This window comes from Podarcis cretensis (assembly GCF_951804945.1).
Source record: "Podarcis cretensis genome assembly, chromosome: 10".
NCBI lineage: Eukaryota > Metazoa > Chordata > Lepidosauria > Squamata > Lacertidae > Podarcis > Podarcis cretensis.
Window position 1 is genome coordinate 5,481,737 of NC_137179.1, and position 21,707 is coordinate 5,503,443.

At 47.5% G+C, this 21,707-nt stretch overlaps 1 protein-coding gene across 1 annotated transcript; it reads right to left on the minus strand.

The window, feature by feature from the left end:
- Positions 1-1,292: 1,292 nt before the first annotated feature.
- On the minus strand, positions 1,293-21,201 carry ZC3HC1 (zinc finger C3HC-type containing 1). Its single transcript, XM_079992754.1, has 10 exons — positions 21,025-21,201; positions 16,825-16,936; positions 15,181-15,331; positions 13,490-13,573; positions 13,234-13,361; positions 10,482-10,636; positions 8,627-8,870; positions 6,357-6,572; positions 4,170-4,364; positions 1,293-2,075 (listed from the first exon to the last, which is right to left on the minus strand). Exons 1-10 carry the CDS (start codon positions 21,180-21,182, stop codon positions 2,007-2,009), a joined length of 1,512 nt encoding a protein of 503 aa, XP_079848880.1. The 5' UTR covers positions 21,183-21,201; the 3' UTR covers positions 1,293-2,006.
- Positions 21,202-21,707: the final 506 nt, after the last annotated feature.

A 21,707-nucleotide genomic window follows, 5' to 3' on the forward strand; every position in this document is an offset into this window, starting at 1 on the left:
AACAGACTTCTGGAACGGATCAAGTTTGAGAACCAAGGTACCACTGTACCGGTTGCTGGAAATGGCAGAAAGAGAGAGTTGCTCTTGCGCTCGAATCCTGCTTCTGGGTTTCCCCCAGTCGGCCGCTGTGAGAAGAACAGGATGCTGGGAAAGATGGGCCATGGGCCGGATCCAGCAGGCTTCATCTAGCTCAAGGTCCATCTAGTTCAGTATTGTCTCCTTTTGATTTGCAGCAACTCTCTGGAGTTTTAGGCAAGGCAGATGCCATTGAGGGTCGTATCTGCATGTAAAGCAAATGGCTTTTCCACCGAAAGATGCCTTTACCCCTTCTGCGCTGTGTGTCAAGGAGCGCCCCCCCCCCCAGCAACGGCTGCAATATAGTATTAGGCAAGTCGAGCACCAAATGCCCTCAATCTCCACGGTGAATTCTGTCTCCAAGATTCAGGTTTTTCAGAAAATCTGGAACTTTTTAAAGCAAGGAACGAGACAGCCGAGTGTCAAACTGGGAAGCACATGGAGATGAACGCAGTTGGACGGCGAGGGGCAGATCCTGCACTTTGTGTAAGGAGAAGGGAATTAAAAAATCAGCACCCTGGAAATTCAAAACAGGATTCTGCAACCTGGTTAAACACGCAAAGCAAATTTGCATTATTTGTTAGAGGTGTTGCTTCCTTGGAAGATTTTAAGCGGAGGTTCGATGGCCACCTGTCAGAGATTCTTTAGCTGTTATTGCTGCATTGCCGGGGGACGGACTAGATGACCCTTGGCCATCCCTTCCAACCCTCCAATTCTGTGATCGGCAAGACTAAATTCCTGACTTCCTGCTGAACCCAGTCATGCCTCTGTAACACAGGCGAGCAGCTAAGAACACTCCTCTGAATAATCTCAGTGATCAGGCTGGGATATAAGGGCTCAGGTATCTTGGATCCAAGTTGCTCAGGGCTTTGGGGATATCAGGTGTAGGCGACACGGTTGCCAATGCATGATTGGGAGCCTGGTGACTGTATTGACAAGAGAAACCAGGCATTGGTGGTAGAACCAAAGCCTTCTGGCTCAGCTGTTTGAGGGAGATAAAAATCTGGCCCATGGAGCCAAGCAGAGATCCTCACCCTTACTAGACAGGAACGCATGTTCTTCATAAATGCATCCCACTCAAAGTCAATTCTTTGGCCGTCCAGATTGTACAATTTAGGCTGATAAGGAACAAAAAGGTTTTTGGTAGAGAACACTCGTGGCTCCTGGCAGTCTCACACGCAAATGGAAATCTAAGCGAAGTTATGATCATAAAAAAAGACAGCAAAATGTTTTATTAATGTCACGTTCTCCAGACCTCAGCCTGGGTACAAAACTCAACACGAGCGCCACATCTACGTCGCAAACTTAAATTGGTTTTAAAGTCATTTAAATAGCATGGCTCCCCCCCCAAAAAAGATGGCAGGAAGTTGTAGTTTTTGTGCAGGGGCTGAGAATGGTTTGTTGGATAGCCCTAGGCCCCTTGCAGAACTACAGTTCCCAGGATCCCTTGCAGCAGGAGGGCAGTGAGCCTCAACTGCAAAACCAATTTAATTCTGTAGCTGAGACGTACCCAAATCTGCCACATGCAAAGTGGGCCATCTCACCCATCTTCTCTCACAGCTGGAGCCAGTTCAATTCAAGCCAGGGGCACATCAGGGAAATTCAGCTCCACCTAAGATAGAGAATCGCCCTAGGCAGTTGGGAACCAGTGCAAAGGATTCAGGAAACCATCATGTAAACCCGAAGAAGGCATAGAAAAAGATGGCTCCCCGTGGCTGCAGTTGACGTGTCTTCTTCCCATTGTTAGCCGGTTGCTGCCCTTGAGGATTACTCCAGGTTACAAATTTGGAGCGAAGGCAAGTTTTCCCAGGACAGCCTTGCCACCAGTGCAAATAAGTCTTTTTCCATTAATAACAAAGAGACAGAGAGAGAATTCCATCCATGATGCTTAGCAGGTTCCTTTCCACAATGCTGTCAAAGGCCGGAAGTTCTCAGGAGGAACAGGGAGCTTCCCATTGCCGGAAAATCCGGAAGACCTTGCGGGATTTCACAGAGAGGTTCTGTAGCAGGAAAGAGAGACAAACTTAAGCATTCACACGAACGCAGGCAAAAACGTGTAGTGTTATCTCTGGAGGCAGCAGTGTGATGCTGCAGCAGAAATGGACAATGCAATTTCAGGCTGCATTACTAGTAGTTTCCACAGGTGGGATTTCCCTGAACAAACCCTGTCAGAAGAAGAAGAAGAAGAGTTTGGATTTGATACCCCACCTTTCACTCCCCTTCAGGAGTCTCAAAGCGGCTAACATTCTCCTTTCCCTTCCTCCCCCACAACAAACACTCTGTGAGGTGAGTGGGGCTGAGAGACTTCAGAGAAGTGTGACTGGCCCAAGGTCACCCAGCAGCTGCATGTGGAGGAGCGGGGAAGCGAACCCAGTTCCCCAGATTACGAGTCCACCGCTCTTAACCACTACACCACACTGGCTCTCTGTCAGCAAAAGCCCTGGAGCAATGAGGCTTTCCCCTACCCCCCAAATTAGATCTTGGGTGTGTGTGTCAGGAGACCCCCCAGAATGGTGAGCAGGGGGTGTTTGGGGGGGGGAATCGTTCCATCTCGCAAGCAGTAACTACAGCTCCCAGCAGTCCCAACCAGCACATCTGGGAGTTGTAGTCCGAAAACCCGGTTGGCGGAGGCTCTTGTAGACAACTTTGCATGAGTTCAGAAGATGATAATAAAGATTGGCAGGGGTGTGGGGAACAACTCAAAGGAGGGAAGGATGTAGGAAAGGACTACAGGGGTACCTCGGGTTACATACGCTTCAGGTTACAGACTCCGCTAACCCAGAAATAGTGCTTCAGGTTAAGAAATTTGCTTCAGGATGAGAACAGAAATTGTGCTCCAGTGGTGCGGTGGCAGCAGGAGGCCCCATTAGCTAAAGTAGTGCTTCAGGTTAAGAACAGTTTCAGGTTAAGAACGGACCTCCGGAACGAATTAAGTACTTAACCTGAGGTACCACTGTACAATAATTCATCCAATTTTAAAAACTTCCCTAAACAGAGCTGCCTTCAGGTGTCTTATAGAAGTCAGATACAGTGGTACCTTGGGTTACAGACGCTTCAGGTTACAGACGCTTCAGATTACAGACTCCGCTAACCCAGAAATAGTACCTCGGGTTAAGAACTTTGCTTCAGGATGAGCTAAAGTGGTGCTTCAGGTTAAGAACAGTTTCAAGTTAAGAATGGACCTCCAGAACGAATTAAGTACTTAACCCGAGGTACCACTGTACATTTTGCCGGAAGGCTGATGTTGGGGACGGATGGACACATGAAACCTTCCTCAAATCCCTGCAGAAAGAACAGGGCAAAGACTTTGTTCTCTGCCGCCCCACAGAGCAAAGGACCAGAAGGACAGATTCTGGGTGAACACCGAGAGAAACTCAATGGTCAGAGCAGTTCCACAATGGAACCAGTCCTTTCTCAAAGAGGTAGATACTGACCCCTCCTGAGGTTGATGGGGCTCTACAGGGGTGGAAAAGATTATGAGGTGCATTGCATAAATTTAATTTGGAACGATGGGCATCAGAAATCAAAGGCATGGGCATGAAGCTCATTGGGTGGCCTTGGGCCAGTCCTGCCTCTCGGCCTAACCTACCCCGCAGGGTTGTTGTGGGGAATAAATGAAGAGGTGGAGAACCATTCACGCCATCTTGAGCTCCTTGGAGGAAGAGGCGGGATGTAAATGCCGCCATTAATTTACTAATAAAATTAATGTACAGAGTGCACTACCCAAACACATGAGGAACCTCTGTATGTAAGAAGCTGTTTTCAGAGAACGGTATTCCTTTTTTTTACATTTTTTACATTTTATGATTTCTAGTAATGATGGATAAATGCTGATCATATACAGTGGTACCTCTGGTTGCGAACAGGATCCATTCCGGAGCCCCATTCGTAACATGAGCCGAACGCAAACTGCATCTGCGCGTCCGCGGGTCGCGATTTGCTGCTTCTGCGCATGCCATCTAGGCAGGCTTGTGCCCGTCCCTGCCTCTTGTGTTGGGGAGTTCCACAGGCTAACCACACGCTGTGCGGAAAAGGGCTTTCCTTGTTCTGTACAGCGCCTAGCACACCACGGGCACTGGGAGACGGGTTCTCACCTCTGACTCCAAATCCACAGGCCGGTCAGACTGCCTAGAAGCCAGGAGGGCCTTCAAGGTGACCTGCCAGCCGAGGTCTTCCTTTCCCTCCTGTTGGGTCCCTCCAGAGCTCACAGGATCCTTCATCACGTTGACCCAAGGGCACCAGTCGCGGTGCTGGGAAATGGGGTCAAAGAAGCTCCGGATAGATGAATCCTGAGAGAGAGAGAGAAAGGAGTCGGGAATTTATTATTATTATTTTTTATATATACATCTTAATTAATTTTTTAACATATCAGTTCCAACAGTCATACAACATATCTTCACATCTTATACAATATTTTTGACTTCCGTCAACACCTCTGATGATTTTCCGTTCTTTATCAATCTGCATTTCTCAATTTCCTATTACAGTGGTACCTTGGGTTACATGCGCTTCAGGTTACATATGCTTCAGCTTACAGACTCCGCTAACTCAGAAATAGTACCTCAGGTTAATAACTTTGCTTCAGGTTACATACAGAAGTCATGCTCCAGCGGCACAGTGGCAGCAGGAGGCCCCATTAGCTAAAGTGGTGCTTCAGGTTAAGAACAGTTTCAGGTTAAGTACAGACCTCCGGAACGAATTAAGTACTTAACCTGAGGTACCACTGTACATTTAATTATCCTTAACTAATAATTTTCCCCCGTAGTCTTTCTTGCAATATTTCGAATAGTCCACCATACAAAACTTCTTGCAGTCCTACTAGCGTAATCTATTCATCGCAATTACTTTTCAAATAGCTCATATATTTGCTCCAGCCTTCTAAGAATCTCTGATCCCACAGGTTTTCGAATCCTTCCTATTAATTTATCGAGAGGAGTCGGGAATTTCAATGGGAGGAAGACAAAAGAAAGCAGGTGTTCAAAGCCATGGCGGAGAAGAGAAACCCACATACAACTTTCTGACCGCTTTAATTTTCGATATCCCGGCAAGAAGCAAAGCCTCTCAAGGACCAATGTCCTCCAGCCACCTTTTCTGAGGAATTTTGCCCGTCTTAAAGGTAAAGGTAAAGGTACCCCTGCCCGTACGGGCCAGTCTTGACAGACTCTGGGGTTGTGCGCCCATCTCACTTAAGAGGCCAGGGGCCAGCGCTGTCCGGAGACACTTCGGGTCACGTGGCCAGCGTGACATCGCTGCTCTGGCGAGCCAGAGCCGCACACGGAAACGCCGTTTACCTTCCCGCTGGTAAGCGGTCCCTATTTATCTACTTGCACCCGGAGGTGCTTTCGAACTGCTAGGTTGGCAGGCGCTGGGACCGAGCAGCGGGAGCGCACCCCGCCGCAGGGATTCGAACCGCCGACCTTTCGATCGGCAAGTCCTAGGCGCTGAGGCTTTAACCCACAGCGCCACCTGCCCGTCTTACACACTACATAAACGTGGCGCAGTGGTTAGTGCATCGGACTAGGACATAGGAGACCAGGGTCCAGATCCTCGCTCAGCTTTGAAACGCCCTGGGTGACCTTCGGGGCCAGCCACAGCCTCTGAGCCTAACCTGTCCCACAGGGTTGCTGTGGGGACTAAATAAGGGGGCGAGAACCATCCACACCACCTTGAGCTCCTGGGAGAAGGTGGGATACGATACGATACAATACGATACAGTATCTTTATTGTCATTGTCCCATACAGAACAATGTAATTGAAAAATGGACATAAGACATTCAAAACCGCCTAAAAACTCTGAAACCCCATTTTAAAATACAATATACTCCTATAGAAATTCCTTATACAGTGGTACCTCGGGTTACATATGCTTCAGGTTACATACGCTTCAGGTTACAGACTCCGCTAACCCAGAAATAGTACCTCAGGTTAAGAACTTTGCTTCAAGAGGAGAACAGAAATTGTGCTTTGCGGGTGCGGCGGCAGCAGGAGGCCCCATTAGCTAAAGTGGTGCTTCAGGTTAAGAACAGTTTCAGGTTAAGTTTCAGGTTAAGAAGCAAAGTTCTTAACCTGAGGTACTTTTTCAGGGTTAGCAGAGTCTGTAACCTGAAGCGTCTGTAACCCAAGGTACCACTGTAGTCCGGCCCCCCACAAGGTCTGAGGGACAGTGGACCGGCCCCCTGCTGAAAAAGTTTGCTGACCCCTGTTTTAGTTTGTTTTTTGTCTCTTGAAGGATTGGCTTATTCTTCCTCCTCCTTCTTCATTCCCCCCTGCCAAGCACTCACCGAGCTGCTGGTGGAGCACAGTCGCGCCCGCTTGGTCCTCCGGTGAGGGCTGCAGGAGACCTCTGCCCCCAGGCTGCCATCGCTTTGCCCCATGCTGCGGGTGACGGGACGGCTGCGGGTGGTGGGGCTCGCTGCTTCCGCCTCGGCTCGTTCGCTGGAGCTGGAGCTGTCCCAGCTGCGCATGCGGCTGATCACGGAGGACGGGCTCTTCTCGTGCTGCGCAAGGGAAGGAGGGCAAGAGGAGGAGGCATTAGCTGGGTGTGCCATCCCCCTGCATAAAGCAAGGAGTGGGACTCAGAAGGGGTCCCAGGGGGGCAGAAACTATTCTCCCTCCATCCCACTCCTACACAGAGGCAGTGAGTGACAGAGAGAGATGAAGACAGAGACAATGAAGAGAGAGATGAAGACAGAGACAACGAAGACAGAGACAACAGACGAAGACCAAGTTAAAAAAGACACAGGGTCAGTAGATTTGCAGTAAGGGAAATGAAAAGATGAGAGCAGTAGAAATAAGCCCATACTGGCAGAGTATGCCCACCTTACCTAATTTATATGGATCACAGATTTCCTTTATGGGTTACTTTAGCAAGCAGCATTCTTTTGTTAAAGGTAGCGGACTCTCCTTCATTGGAGGTATTTAAACAGAAGCCAGATGGCCATCTGTTAGGAATTTTTCAGCTGTGCTTCCTGCGTGGCAGCAGGTTCAGCTGGACAACCCTTGTATAGCGGTACCTTGGTTTGCGTACGTCTTGGTTTGCATTCGTTTTGGATTACAAACACGCCAAACCCGGAAGTGCGTGTCCCAGTTTGTAACCTTTTTTTGGCTTACAACCCAATTTGGGGGGATTACGAACAAATTTTTTGGAGGTCCCATTTGGCAAAAGTGCGCCTTGGGTTACAATCTGTTTTGGTTTACAAATGGACCTCCAGAACGGATTATGGTTGTAAACCAAGATACACCCTTATGACGATAATTGATATGATCTTTATTGTCATTGTCCCATACAGAACAACGAAATTGAAAAAATCTACATCAGACATTCAAAAACCAACAAAGCCTGCTGTCCCAGCTATCCGAGCCTGGTTAGCCCCCTAAAAACTCTATAATTAATACAATAACCCATAATTAATACAATATACTCCCATAGAAACTACCTTAAAAAAGGTAAAGGTACCCCTGCCCGTACGGGCCAGTCTTGACAGACTCTGGGGTTGTGCGCCCATCTCACTTAAGAGGCCAGGGGCCAGCGCTGTCCGGAGACACTTTCGGGTCACGTGGCCAGCGTGACATCGCTGCTCTGGCGAGCCAGAGCCGCACACGGAAACGCCGTTTACCTTCCCGCTGGTAAGCGGTCCCTATTTATCTACTTGCACCCGGAGGTGCTTTCGAACTGCTAGGTTGGCAGGCGCTGGGACCGAGCAGCGGGAGCGCACCCCGCCGCAGGGATTCGAACCGCCGACCTTTCGATCGGCAAGTCCTAGGCGCTGAGGCTTTAACCCACAGCGCCACCTGCGTCCCTAGAAACTACCTTACACTGCGTTTAAAGCCAAAATCACATTTGCATAGAAACTGTTTCTCAGGTGGCTAGTCCTAGTCTTTATAACCCTGTACCTTCTTCCAGAAGGCAGGAGCTGAAAGAGATCATTTCTGGGGTGCGCACTATCCTGCGCTATCTCTGCAGCTTTCTTATGGCATCTTATTACGCTCTAAAAGTCACAGGAGGAGATCCAGAAAATCTAAACAGAGCCCAAGAATGCAAATAAAATTTTTTGCTGGTGGTACAAATGCAGGTGGTTCAAAATGTACAAATTTTGAATTATGGTGCTGGTGCTGGAGGAGACTCTTGAGAGTCCCATGGACTGCAAGAAGATCAAACCTCTCCATTCTGAAGGAAACCAGCCCCGAGTGCTCACTGGAAGGACAGATCCTGAAGACTTTGGCCACCTCCTGAGAAGAGAAGACTCACTGGAAAAGACCCTGATGCTGGGAAAGATGGAGGGCACAAGGAGAAGGGGACGACAGAGGACGAGATGGTGGGACAGTGTTCTCGAAGCTACAAACATGAGCCTGACCAAACTGCGGGAGGCAGTGGAAGACAGGAGGGCCTGGCGTGCTCTGGTCCAGGGGGTCACGAAGAGTCGGACACGACTACACAACTAAACAACAACAACAAATGCAGGGCAGGGATTTGAAAGAGGAGCCACTGCCCCAATGTGAAAGGAAGCCCCTTCAAGGTTAGACCTGTAACTTGGCCCCCCACAAGACTGACCTGCTCAGAGCCCAGAGGGAAGCTCGTGTCCCGGCTACGGGTCATCATCCGGCATGGGGACGTGGGCACCGCAGGGACTCTGTCCGTGCGCCCGTCCGAAAAAGGGAGAGGAGTGCTGGTGAGGCTGGGGGGAGGCTCCATCTCAGGGATGGCCGACTCGATCTGGTGGAAACCCCATAGGCCCACCTTCCTCATGCAGCGACAACAGGTGATCAAGGGGAGATGGACGGATCCAGAGGAAGGGCTGAGGGAAGACGCAAGAATTAAAATCAGGGGATAAAGGAAATGTGATCCATACCAATACATCAGCTTAGCCCTATCTGGAAAGCCCTGAGGCTTCCAAGTCCCTCTAGGCTCACCTTTCCCAAGCTAGTGCCCTCCAGATGTTTGGGACCCTCAGCAACATCTGGAGAGCCACAGCTTCTCCGTCCCTGCGACAGATGGTGATGACAAGGGCAGCTGCGGGACAACTTGCCCAGTACAGAAGGAGCAGGGGAGACGGGACTGGAACGTGGGAATGTCTGAATGTGCCTGAAATCTTTCAAAAAAAATTCAGAGAACGGAGACTAATCAAAGAATATATAAGGTTATATTATTATAATAATGATGCTATCCTAGCAGAACTGAATGATACTTGTATATAATAAACGGAATAAATATGCTAGATGAATATACAGGAAAAGTTATAAAACAAACTGTGTGATAAAATTAAGACAATAGAAAAAGTACGAGAACGATTGGAAGTTTCTTTCAGAAGACTTTACAGTGGTACCTTGGGTTACATACACTTCAGGTTACAGACTCCGCTAACCCAGAAATAGTACCTCAGGTTAAGAACATTGCTTCAGGATGAGAACAGAAATCGTGCTCCGGCGGCGTAGCAGCAGCAGGAGGCCCCATTAGCTAAAGTGGTGCTTCAGGTTAAGAACAGTTTCAGGTTAAGAATAGACCTCCAGAACGAATTAAGTACTTAACCCGAGGTACCACTGTATTAGAAAAGACAGGATGTTATAACCAATATTCCTTTCTTATTGTTAACTCTTTTTTGCTTTTTATTTTCTTTATCTTCTCTCTATTATATTTTTGTGTTTAATTTTGATGTAACTATTTGTAATATATATGTAAGATGACATTTTAAATTAATAAAGATGAATTTTTTAAAAAAGAAAGACATCTTTCGATTGGGTATGTTTAGCCTGCAGAAGAGAAGACTCCGAAATGGTGTGATAGCCATCTTCATATATGTGAAGGGCTGTCCCATGACAGGTGGAGCAAGCTTGTTTTCCACTGGATTCAAATTACAAGACAGTAGATTCCGACTAAACACCAGAACCTTCTGGTGGTAAGAGCTGTTTGACAGTGGAATGTCACTTCATTGGAGGTTTTTAAACAAGAGATTAAAAAAAGGTAAAGGGACCCCTGACCATTAGGTCTAGTTGTGACCGACTCTGGGATTGCGGCGCTCATCTCGCTTTACTGGCCAAGGGAGCCGGCGTACTGCTTCCGGGTCATGTGGCCAGCATGACTAAGCCGCTTCTGGCGAACCAGAGCAGCGCACGGAAATGCCGTTTACCTTCCCGCCAGAACGGTACCTATTTATCTACTTGCACTTTGATGTGCTTTCGAACTGCTAGGTGGGCAGGAGCAGGGACCGAGCAACGGGAGCTCACCCCGTCACAGGGATTCGAACCGCTGACCTTCTGATCCGCAAGTCCTAGGCTCTGTGGTTTAACTCACAGCACCACCTGCGTCCCATTTCTTTAGCTGTGCTTCCTGCACAGCAGGCGGTTGGGTTAGCTGACTCTCTCGGTCCCCTTCCAATTCTACAATTCCATGATTCCGGTTGCCTACATACCTACTAGTCCATCCACAGAGGGCCAAGATGCAGGCTGGGACATGGATCTGAAGGTCTGAGGCACGTTTGACTGGCGTCTTCTCACTCTCTGTTTTGCAGTCGGCTTCCTCCTCAATCAGCTGCAAGACGTGGCTGATCTTCTCTTCTGTCAAGCCCTGGGAAGCCAAACATACCATGTCAACACACTGCCTAAAGGGAACTGCCTGCCTTCTGCGTTTGGTTACCTAGAAAACTTGGGATTCTGTACCTGAAAAGCTCCCATTCTTCCCAAAGTGAACTGGGGGCAGAGATCTCTCCAGTTTCATGCAGGAGCTCCACAAAGGAAGGAAGAGAAAATGCCAACGGGCCTTCATGGAAAAGAGGTTGGGTCAGAGAGACGCCACTCTCCTTTAGTCCCCAATGGCAGCCTCTCTCCCCCCAGGTGGAAAATCCAAGGCTGGGAGAGCAAAGATTCGGACCTGGTAGAAGGCAGCTTTCACCAACTCCACCTGGTACGCAGGCTGAGACCCTCCCTGCCCGCAGACTGTCTCACCAGAGTGGTACATGCTCTAGTTATTTCCCGCTTGGACTACTGCAATGTGCTCTACGTGGGGCTACCTTTGAAAGTGACCCGGAAACTGCAACAAATCCAGAATGCGGCAGCTAGACTGGTGACTGGGAGCGGCCGCCAAGACCATATAACACCGGTCCTGAAATACCTACACTGGCTCCCAGTATGTTTCCGAGCACAATTCAAAGTGTTGGTGCTGACCTTGAAAGCCCTAAACGGCCTTGGTCCTGTATACCTGAAGGAGCGTCTCCACCCCTGTCATTCTGCCTAGATGCTGAGGTCCAACTCTGAGGGCCTTCTGGCAGTTCCCTCCCTGCGAGAAGCCAAGGTACAGAGGGCCTTCTCGGTGGTGGCACCCGCCCTGTGGAACGCCCTCCCATCAGATGTCAAAGTGATAAACAACTACCTGACATTCAGAAGACCTCTTAAGGCAGCCCTGTTCAGGGAAGTTTTAAATGTGTGACATTTTAGTGTATTTTTGGTCTCTGTGGAAGCTGCCCAGAGTGGCTGGGGAAACCCAACCAGATGGGCGGGGTATAAATAATATTATATTATTATTATTATTATTATTATTATTATTATTATTATTATTATTATTATTATTATTATTATTATTATTTCAATGTTCCATGAGATTTTGAGACCTTGGGTGGCACCTGACAAACACCCAAGTGCAAGGTTTTCTATTCGCACATGGAACTCACCTGCAACTTGCACTCTTCCCAAATCTGCTACAGAGGGTTAGACGACCCCCCCCCCCCGATTTCGTAGGTGTGCAAGTTTCATTGCACAAATGGAATGTGTTCCTTGGCACTATGTGGGATATAACCCCTTCAGCCTAGGGATGGGGAAGCAGCAGCCCTCTAGTTCCGCTTCTGCTTTCAAGTAAGCAAAGGGAAATCTAAGCCATGAAGGTTTCATTGCAAACAATTATAATAGGATCCGGAAAACAACAGCAACAAATCAATGTGGGGATCTCTGATAATCTAAGCTCACCCTCCACCTCTTTGGGAGGGACGAGGGATCGATAACTTGGGTTCCCTCCATCAGGACTCGCTCCCAGAGCCCTGCTTGCCTCCAGCTGACTTGGCAATGAATCATAGGAAACCCGATTTGCCTTTGGCTCCCAGGACGTTTCCGAGCACAATTCAAAGTGTTGGTGCTGACCTTTAAAGCCCTAAACGGCCTCGGTCCAGTATATCTGAAGGAGCGTCTCCACTCCCATCGTCCAGCCCGGACACTGAGGTCCAGCTCCGAGGGCCTTCTGGCGGTTCCCTCATTGCGAGGTTACAGGGAACCAGACAGAGGGCCTTCTCGGTAGTGGCGCCCGCCCTGTGGAACGCCCTCCCATCAGATGTGAAGGAAATAAGCAGCTATTCTATCTTTAAAAGACATCTGAAGGCAGCCCTGTTCAGGGAAGTTTTTAATATTTAACGCTGTACTGTTTTTAACACTTGATTGGGAGCCGCCCAGAGTGGCTGGGGAAACCCAGCCAGATGGGCGGGGTATAAATAAATTATTATTATTATTATTATTATTATTATTATTATTATTATTATCCCCTATATCCGCCTTTGATCAGGGCACATGGCGCTTCCTCAGAAGACAAGTTTTTTACGTGTAGAAGGAAGAGCTGCTGGGGCTCAAGCCAAACCACAAGTCCTCTTTCTGCCTTGCCTCTAATCCAAACACCATGGCTTATTTAGTTACTCAGTGGAAAGGGAAAGGCACCTCAGATGCTCAGTGAGATTCAGATGCTCAGTGAGATTTTAAAGACCCTGATGTTGGGAAAGATGGAGGGCACAAGGAGAAGGGGACGACAGAGGACGAGATGGTGGGACAGTGTTCTAGAAGCTACAAACATGAATTTGACCAAACTGCGGGAGGCAGTGGAAGACAGGAGGGCCAGGGGGTCACGAAGAGCTGGACACGACTAAACGACTAAACAACAACAACAACAATTCATGTTTCCTGGACTGAGCTCAGACAATCAAGGCACGGCTACATTTTGGCTCCTTTTTAAAACCCTGTCTGAGAGTTGCAAGCTGGAATTTTGTTAGATCACCTCCAGCTGGCGAGTTACAGGTCAAGTGTCCCTCATTTAAAAATTCAGATTGATGCTCGAGTCCTTTAACCCATGGACTCTCCCCTCCGCTTGTCTCACTACCCCGGCAGGGTCACAGGCCGCTTGAGAACTCTTACCATGCTTTTGAGATCTTCTGATTTCAGAGTAGGCAGCTGCAGTTCTAACTGGCAGAGGCTCTGAAAGCGCTCCAGGAAGTCACTGAAAAGGGCAAGGGGCTCGTCGACCAGCAAGACAGAAAAGCGATCTAATCAAAAGGCGGAAGAAATAGCAGTCTTAAGAACAGTTGGCCAACAAACAGTGGGGCAGGCAGAGCAGTCAACAAAAATGCTTGACTCCTTTTTCCCACCATCAGCAAAGCGTCTCACTGCTTACCTGGGCAGGGGCTGTCAGGCCAGAAGCAGAACTTCTCGTGAGCCGCTGACAAAGCCTTCCTCAGCTCCACACACCTCTCTTTGTCTGGAAAGCAAACATACCTCCTGAATGCCAGGTCTCCCCAGGAAAGGAGCCACCTTGAAAAATCCTTTCAAACCGGTTAAGTGACAAAGTAACCATGCCCATTCAATAGCTCTCCTGAGCATGGCACCTCCCCAACTGTTTCAGACGACAGCTCACATCAGGCAAACTCAAGTGTTTTGTTCAAATGCTTTTTATGCTGATAACCTGCTATTACATGGAACTGTCTCTGAGGGGTTGACCAAGTCCATACTCAGTGCCATCATTGCCACAACAGCAGGCGCTTCTAGACTAACCCCTTCCCTCCCCCTCCCCTTTTATGAAGATCACCTGCTCTGGGATCCCACAGCTAATTCTCCCCTGGTCTCCTCGCTGGCCCAAATAGGACTAATTTAGCCAGCTAGCCCTGGTGATCATCTAATGTTTATCGGATGGATTTACCCCCCTAAATTGATTTTTGATTTCTGAATTTATTGTTATTCACGTTTTATACTGTATTTTATGCTCTTTTTTGTTGCATCAATTAAGAGTTTTAAATTTGTTGCTAGCCACCCTGAGCCCTGTTTTCTGAACCGGGAAGGGCGGGGTATAAATAAAAAATTATTATTATTATTAATCACTAGGGACACACAGGAACTGGTGCAAGGTGGTGGCTAAGAGACTGAGCGGTGAACTGGGAGTCCACCAATTCAAATCTTGCCCACATCATGAATTCACTAGGGACTCCAGCTATCACCTAGCTGAAGCCATTCCAACAGGGGAGAGCAGTATGAGAGGTGCAGGGGTTAAAAAAATGCTATAAATCACAGACTGGGAACCTTTGGACTTCCAGATGTTGTTGCACTATAGCTCCAATAATCTCTGATCATTGACCATGCTGATCATGCTGTTTAAGACTGATGGGAGTTCTTAAACATAAGAAGAGCACGCTGGATCAGGTTGATGGCCCATGTAATCCAGCATCATGTAATAATAATAATAATAATAATTTATTATTTATACCCCGCCCATCTGGCTGGGCTTCTCCAGCCACTCTGGGCGGCTTCCAAAAAAAATATTAAAATACAGTAATACATCAAACGTTAAAAGCTTCCCTAAAGAGGGCTGCCTTCAGATGTCTTCTAAAAGTCTGGTAGTTGTTGTTCTCTTTGACATCTGGTGGGAGGGCGTTCCACAGGGCAGGGGCCACCACTGAGAAGGCCCTCTGCCCGGTTCCCTGTAACTTGGCTTCTCGCAGTGAGGGAACCACCAGAAGGCCCTCGGTGCTGGACCTCAGTGTTTGGGTAGAATGATGGGGGTGGAGACGCTCCTTCAGGTATACTGGATGTTCTAAGAGAAGCCAACGTGATGCTGGTAGGACTCTTTTCATCCGGTTTCCAGCAACTGGTATTCAGAAGCATTCCAGTCCCTCATCCTGGAAGCAATGTGTGCCCCTCCCCAGAATTCATTTCCTAATTATCTCTAGCATTGAATTTGCCTTTCCCCCCACAGCTGTCCACATTCCACACTTGCCCAAGAAAATCACAGAATTGTGCAAATTGTTACAAAGGGTCGCCTTTGGATTTTAACAGACTGGGCCCTGTCAGGATTTGAGGCTCTGCAGCACTTACACTTGCTGAAGTCGAAAGCCAGCTGCAGACTGGCACAGAGGTAGGCCTGGCAGCTGGCACACTTCAACATATCGCACTCGATATTGGTCCATCCATACTTGGCACAGATCAGAGGAGACAACTCATGGGGTTTGCCTGCCCACTTGAGCGAGTGCTTGCGTTAAGGAGCTCAACTTTTTATGCTTAGGATAAAGGTTTCCTCTTCCGAGGGCCTACCATGGAATTTAAAACTTTGTCCAACTTTCTCAGCTGTCTAAAGCACCCCCAGGTGCTTTCCTTCTGTGATGGAACCCCTATTTGGGGACTTCCCTGGCTTTTCTGGCCCACATAGGACCAGTCTGGATAGTTGGCCTTGGTGAAGATTTGACATTTTCTCCCCGCAAACAGTTTTTGATCTGGGCTTCCACTGAAATGAGGCTACATTTTAAGTAGTATTTTAATCTTGTTTTTAAGTTGTATTTTAATCAATTGTTTTTATACCTGATGTTAGCCGCCCTGAGCCCGGTCTTAGCTGGGGATAAATTAAATAAATAAAATTGTCGGCAAGACAGAAGAACCAATCTACATAAGCTATTTTTTTCAGCTGGGACCAATCCCAGTTCCATCTATGAGTATGAAATGCCAGCACTTCCCCGGCTCCGCCTTTCTGTGCCCAATTCTCACCCTACTGCTGAACGGCCCTCTTACTTAGACCTTCACTCGCCTAACCTACAGAACATGCCCAATTTTGACTTGTTATGAATCCCCACTATTTGGCAGTTCCAAATTACAAAATGGGGAAATTCCCAGTGGCTGATATTGCTCTTGACTACTGGGGAGTTGCTCGATATAGTTGTCTCAGAATGCCCCTTCCGATCTTCAGGAGGAGGGGGGGTTGTGGGATCACGACCCCGCCCACACTCACTCTCGCGAGGCTGGCGTCAGCCTCGCAGGAGACAGGGATTCACCCAATTAGCATACCCTGTGGCGCCAGCCAATTGGCTGGCGGCAGGGGCGGGCCTTCCTAGGGCCACTTAAGGTCAGGGCAGCCCCTGGCTCGCCCCCTTTCTTCCCTGGAGACGACGCAGTTTCCCACCCACCCGCCCTTTAGGTTTTGCCACTGACCTTGCTATGGGCTTCGGCTGGTCGCCGCAAGGGGCCTGGTAGGAGTTTTTCCATTTGGCTAATTGGCTGGTTTTGTGAGCCACTTGGTTTTTTCGCCTACCTCGTAGCAAATCGTCACAACTCCCTCGGTTTTGGCGGTAGGCATTGGCCGGGGTATTATCATGCAGATGAGGTTGGGGGGGAGGAACGCCATCACCTCCCCCAATGCTTGAAGGGTAGTTCGTTAAAGGACTCCGAGGGGCGACGCCTCGTCCGAAACCTACGGAGGCTAGGGCCTAAAGCGCGCCCCCGAGCGGTAACCCCTCGGGGAGCGCCCAGGGATATGCATCTCGGGTGGCTCCCCCTGTTGGTGTTTAACCCTTCCCGGTCAGACCGGATAGTCGGTTAGGGCCAATGCCTAAAGCCAATACCCTTCTTTCCTGTAATCAATAAAGTTGTGCCCATTTTCGCCCATTAACCTAAAACTCTGTGTCCGTTGTCTTCATTTATTCCACCTGTGGGGGGGAGGGAATAGCCACACAAACAAGGGGAAAAGGATATGGTAAATGTTTCCACTCTGCTGAAGTAGGCTTCTTTACTGGTGCCCTCAAAAGGCAGCTCGTCGATCTGGGGAGATCCATTTGATAGTTCAGTGAAAGCAGACGAATCCTTTCTGAAATGCAGGGAAGAGATAGTAAAGTAAGACAATTTTCTGTTCATGGTGGCAGCAAGAACCGATTTCACTCCTATCTTTCATCAGCACAAATATGTCTCCACCCAGACCAAAATAAAGCTTCTACAATTGAACAGTTGAAGACCAGCAACCTTGGCCCACTGAACCAATATACAGTGGTACCTTGGTTTACAACCATAATCTGTTCCGGAGGTCCGTTTGTAAACCAAAACAGATTGTAACTCTAGACCAGTGTTTCCCAACCTTGGGTCTTCAACTGTTTTTGGACTACAATTCCCATCACCCCTGACCACTGATCTTGCTAGCTAGGGATGATGGGAGTTGGAGTCCAGAAATAGGTGAAGACCCAAGGTTGGGAAACACTGCTCTAGATGCACTTTCGCCAATGGGGCTCTCAAAAAATTTGCTCGTAATCCCAAAAAAAAAAAAAAAAAAAAAGTTGTAATCCAAAAAAAGTTTGCAAACCAGGACACGCACTTCCGGGTTTGACGTGTTTGTAATCCAAAATGTTCGCAAACCAAGGTACCACTGTACCTCAATGACAGTGCAAAGCACAGGATCAAATGTGTTAAAACCATTCACAGTCAGTACTCAGAATAGCTTTCAATTTCCATACAAATATACCAAATGGCACACGATTAACATGGTCATGCACAGGGTTTTTTTAAAAAAAATAAAAAATTATTCCCATTTATTTCCTCACACTTATGACAATAGTGTATATTAGCATGAGCAGAAGTAGAAAGCAGTTGGGAACTGAGGTAAGGTATCATTGTAGCAGCTTGTAACACTGCTTTTTACAGGCAGCTGCTGCATTGGTGGCAACTGCTGGAACAAGCATCCACACCAGCACACCTGGCCTAGTAGGGAATGCTGCCCTCAGGCTGAAAAGGGTTCCCCATACAAACTAAAGCATTATCATCCACATGTTAAGTCCACAGCTGTCCTGGGAGCAGAAAACAGGGGACACCTGCCCTGCTTGGGGGGCACCCCCTAGGCAGGCAGCTAGAAACAGAATAATGCCCAGGATGTCCCTGTTTTCCCTTTGATCAAACGGGGCAGTTCTTCCCAGTGAGGTCCAGTTCCAAGGGCCTTCTGGCGGTTCCCTCCCTGCAAGAAGCCAAGTTACAGGGAACCCGGCAGAGGGCCTTCTTGGTAGTGGTGCCTGCCCTATGGAAAGCCCTCCCACCAGATGTCAAAGAGAACAACAACTACCTGACATTTAGAAGACATCTGAAGCATAGCTGTCAACTTTCAGATTTGAAAATAAGGGATCAGCAGCCTCACTTGTCCTGGGGACAGTCTACGGGATATCTAACAGTCCAGGATAGCAGCGGGAAATGGTGCATGAATAAGGGAATTTCCCACAAAAAAATGAAAGGTTGACAGCTATGATCTGAAGGCAGCCTTGTTTAGGGCGGCTTTTAATGTTTAATAGGTTATTGTAGCTTAATACAGTGGTACCTCAGGTTAAGTACTTAATTCGTTCCGGAGGTCTGTTCTTAACCTGAAACTGTTCTTGACCTGAAGCACCACTTTAGCTAATGGGGCCTCCCGCTGCCGCCGCAGCACGATTTCTGTTCTCATCCTGAAGCAAAGTTCTTAACCCGAGGTAATATTTCAGGGTTAGCGGAGTCTGTAACCTGAAGCGTATGTAACCCAAGGCACCACTGTATTCTGCTGGAAGCTGCCCAGAGTGGCTGGGGAAACCCAGCCAGATGGGCGGGGTATAAATTATAAATTATTATAATATTATTATTATTCCCACAGTACGATTCATCTTTAACCCCGCCTGACAGAATTGTTGCAAGGATAAAAATGGGGAGGAAGAAGGAAAGAACCACGGAGGAAAGGGGGCACGATGCATGAATGCACTGAACAAATCCAGTTACAGATAGGTAGCCGTGTTGGTCTGCCATAGTCAAAAAATAAAAATAAAAATTCCTTCCAGTAGCACCTTAAAGACCAACTAAGTTAGTTCTTGGTATGAGCTTTCGTGTGCATGCACACTTCTTCAGATACCTGAAGTATCTGAAGAAGTATCAGTATCTGAAGAAGTGTGCATGCACACGAAAGCTCATACCAAGAACTAACTTAGTTGGTCTTTAAGGTGCTACTGGAAGGAATTTTTTTATCTTACATATATATTACAAATAGTTACATCAAAATTAAACACAAAAATATAATAGAGAGAAGATAAAGAAAATAAAAAGCAAAAAAGAATTAACAATAAGAAAGGAATATTGGTTATAACATCCTGTCTTTTGTAATACAGTGGTACCTCGGGTTAAGTACTTAATTCGTTCTGGAGGTCTATTCTTAACCTGAAACTGCATGCACACGAAAGCTCATACCAAGAACTAACTTAGTTGGTCTTTAAGGTGCTACTGGAAGGAATTTTTTTATCTTACATATATATTACAAATAGTTACATCAAAATTAAACACAAAAAATATAATAGAGAGAAGATAAAGAAAATAAAAAGCAAAAAAGAATTAACAATAAGAAAGGAATATTGGTTATAACATCCTGTCTTTTGTAATACAGTGGTACCTCGGGTTAAGTACTTAATTCGTTCTGGAGGTCTATTCTTAACCTGAAACTGCATGCACACGAAAGCTCATACCAAGAACTAACTTAGTTGGTCTTTAAGGTGCTACTGGAAGGAATTTTTTTATCTTACATATATATTACAAATAGTTACATCAAAATTAAACACAAAAATATAATAGAGAGAAGATAAATAAAAAGCAAAAAAGAATTAACAATAAGAAAGGAATATTGGTTATAACATCCTGTCTTTTGTAATACAGTGGTACCTCGGGTTAAGTACTTAATTCGTTCTGGAGGTCTATTCTTAACCTGAAACTGCATGCACACGAAAGCTCATACCAAGAACTAACTTAGTTGGTCTTTAAGGTGCTACTGGAAGGAATTTTTTTATCTTACATATATATTACAAATAGTTACATCAAAATTAAACACAAAAATATAATAGAGAGAAGATAAAGAAAATAAAAAGCAAAAAAGAATTAACAATAAGAAAGGAATATTGGTTATAACATCCTGCTTTTGTAATACAGTGGTACCTCGGGTTAAGTACTTAATTTGTTCTGGAGGTCTATTCTTAACCTGAAACTGCATGCACACGAAAGCTCATACCAAGAACTAACTTAGTTGGTCTTTAAGGTGCTACTACAGGGACGCAAGTGGCGCTGTGGGTTAAAGCCTCAGCGCCTAGGGCTTGCCGATCGAAAGGTCGGCGGTTCGAATCCCTGCGGCGGGGTGCGCTCCTGCTGTTCGGTCCCAGCGCCTGCCAACCTAGCAGTTCGAAAGCACCTCCGGGTGCAAGTAGATAAATAGGGACCGCTTACCAGCGGGAAGGTAAACGGCCAGAGCAGCGATGTCACGCTGGCCACGTGACCCGGAAGTGTCTCCGGACAGCGCTGGCCCCTGGCCTCTTGAGTGAGATGGGCGCACAACCCCAGAGTCTGTCAAGACTGGCCCGTACGGGCAGGGGTACCTTTACCTTTACCTTTAAGGTGCTACTGGAAGGAATTTTTTTATCTTACATATATATTACAAATAGTCACATCAAAATTAAACACAAAAATATAATAGAGAGAAGATAAAGAAAATAAAAAGCAAAAAAGAATTAACAATAAGAAAGGAATATTGGTTATAACATCCTGTCTTTTCTAATACAGTGGTACCTCGGGTTAAGTACTTAATTCGTTCTGGAGATCTATTCTTAACCTGAAACTGCATGCACACGAAAGCTCATCCCAAGAACTAACTTAGTTGGTCTTTAAGGTGCTACTGGGAGGAATTTTTTAATTTATTTTTTAACAAATCCAGGTTTCTCTATCCTGTGCAATCCCAAGCCCCTTCCTTCTCCTCAGCCCTGGGATCCTGCTTGCCCGTCGCCGTCTGGCCTGAAGCAGCACCGAGGGGAAGGCGAGATTCTCCGGCCCCAAGGCCGCCTCGGACGCCGCGCAGGCCGCTTCTAGGTGCGGATGGGGCGGTCGGGCTTCGGCGCCGGCTGCTCGTCTCCCCTCCCCGCTCACCCTTCCGGGCTGCTCTCCTCCGGAGCGATCCCCTCATCGATCAGCTCCCGTATTTTCTGCGGCGTGATGGCCGGAGACTTCGTCTTGCCGCCCGAATCGCCATCCTCCTTCTCCGAGGCAGCAGCAGCAGCAGCTGCCGTAGCGCTGGGCGCCGCCATCTTGGTCCCTCGGTATAAACCTCCCGCCGCGCCTCCTCACCAAAGCAACGTTGGTTCCGGGGAGATTCGGTTCCGCGCCCATCACTAGCCGCAAGGCTGATCTCTCTCTCTCTCTCTCTCTCTCTGCTTTTCAGCTTTATACATTTCACTGATTTTACATTATTATTATTATTATTATTATTATTATTATTATTATTATTTATTATTTGTACCCCGCCCATCTGGCTGGGTTTCACAGCCACTCTGGGCGGCTTCCAACAGAGATGAAAAATACACTAAAATGTCACATATTAAAAACTTCCCTGAACAGGGCTGCCTTCAGATGTTTTCTGAATGTCAGGTAGTTGTCCATCGCCTTGACATCCGATGGGAGGGCATTCCACAGGGCAGGCGCCACCACCGAGAAGGCCCTCTGCCTGGTTCCCTGCAACTTGGCCTCTCACAGTGAGGGAACTGCCAGGAGGCCCTCGGAGCTGGACCTCAGTGTCCGGGCAGACCGATGGGGGAGGAGACGCTCCTTCAGAT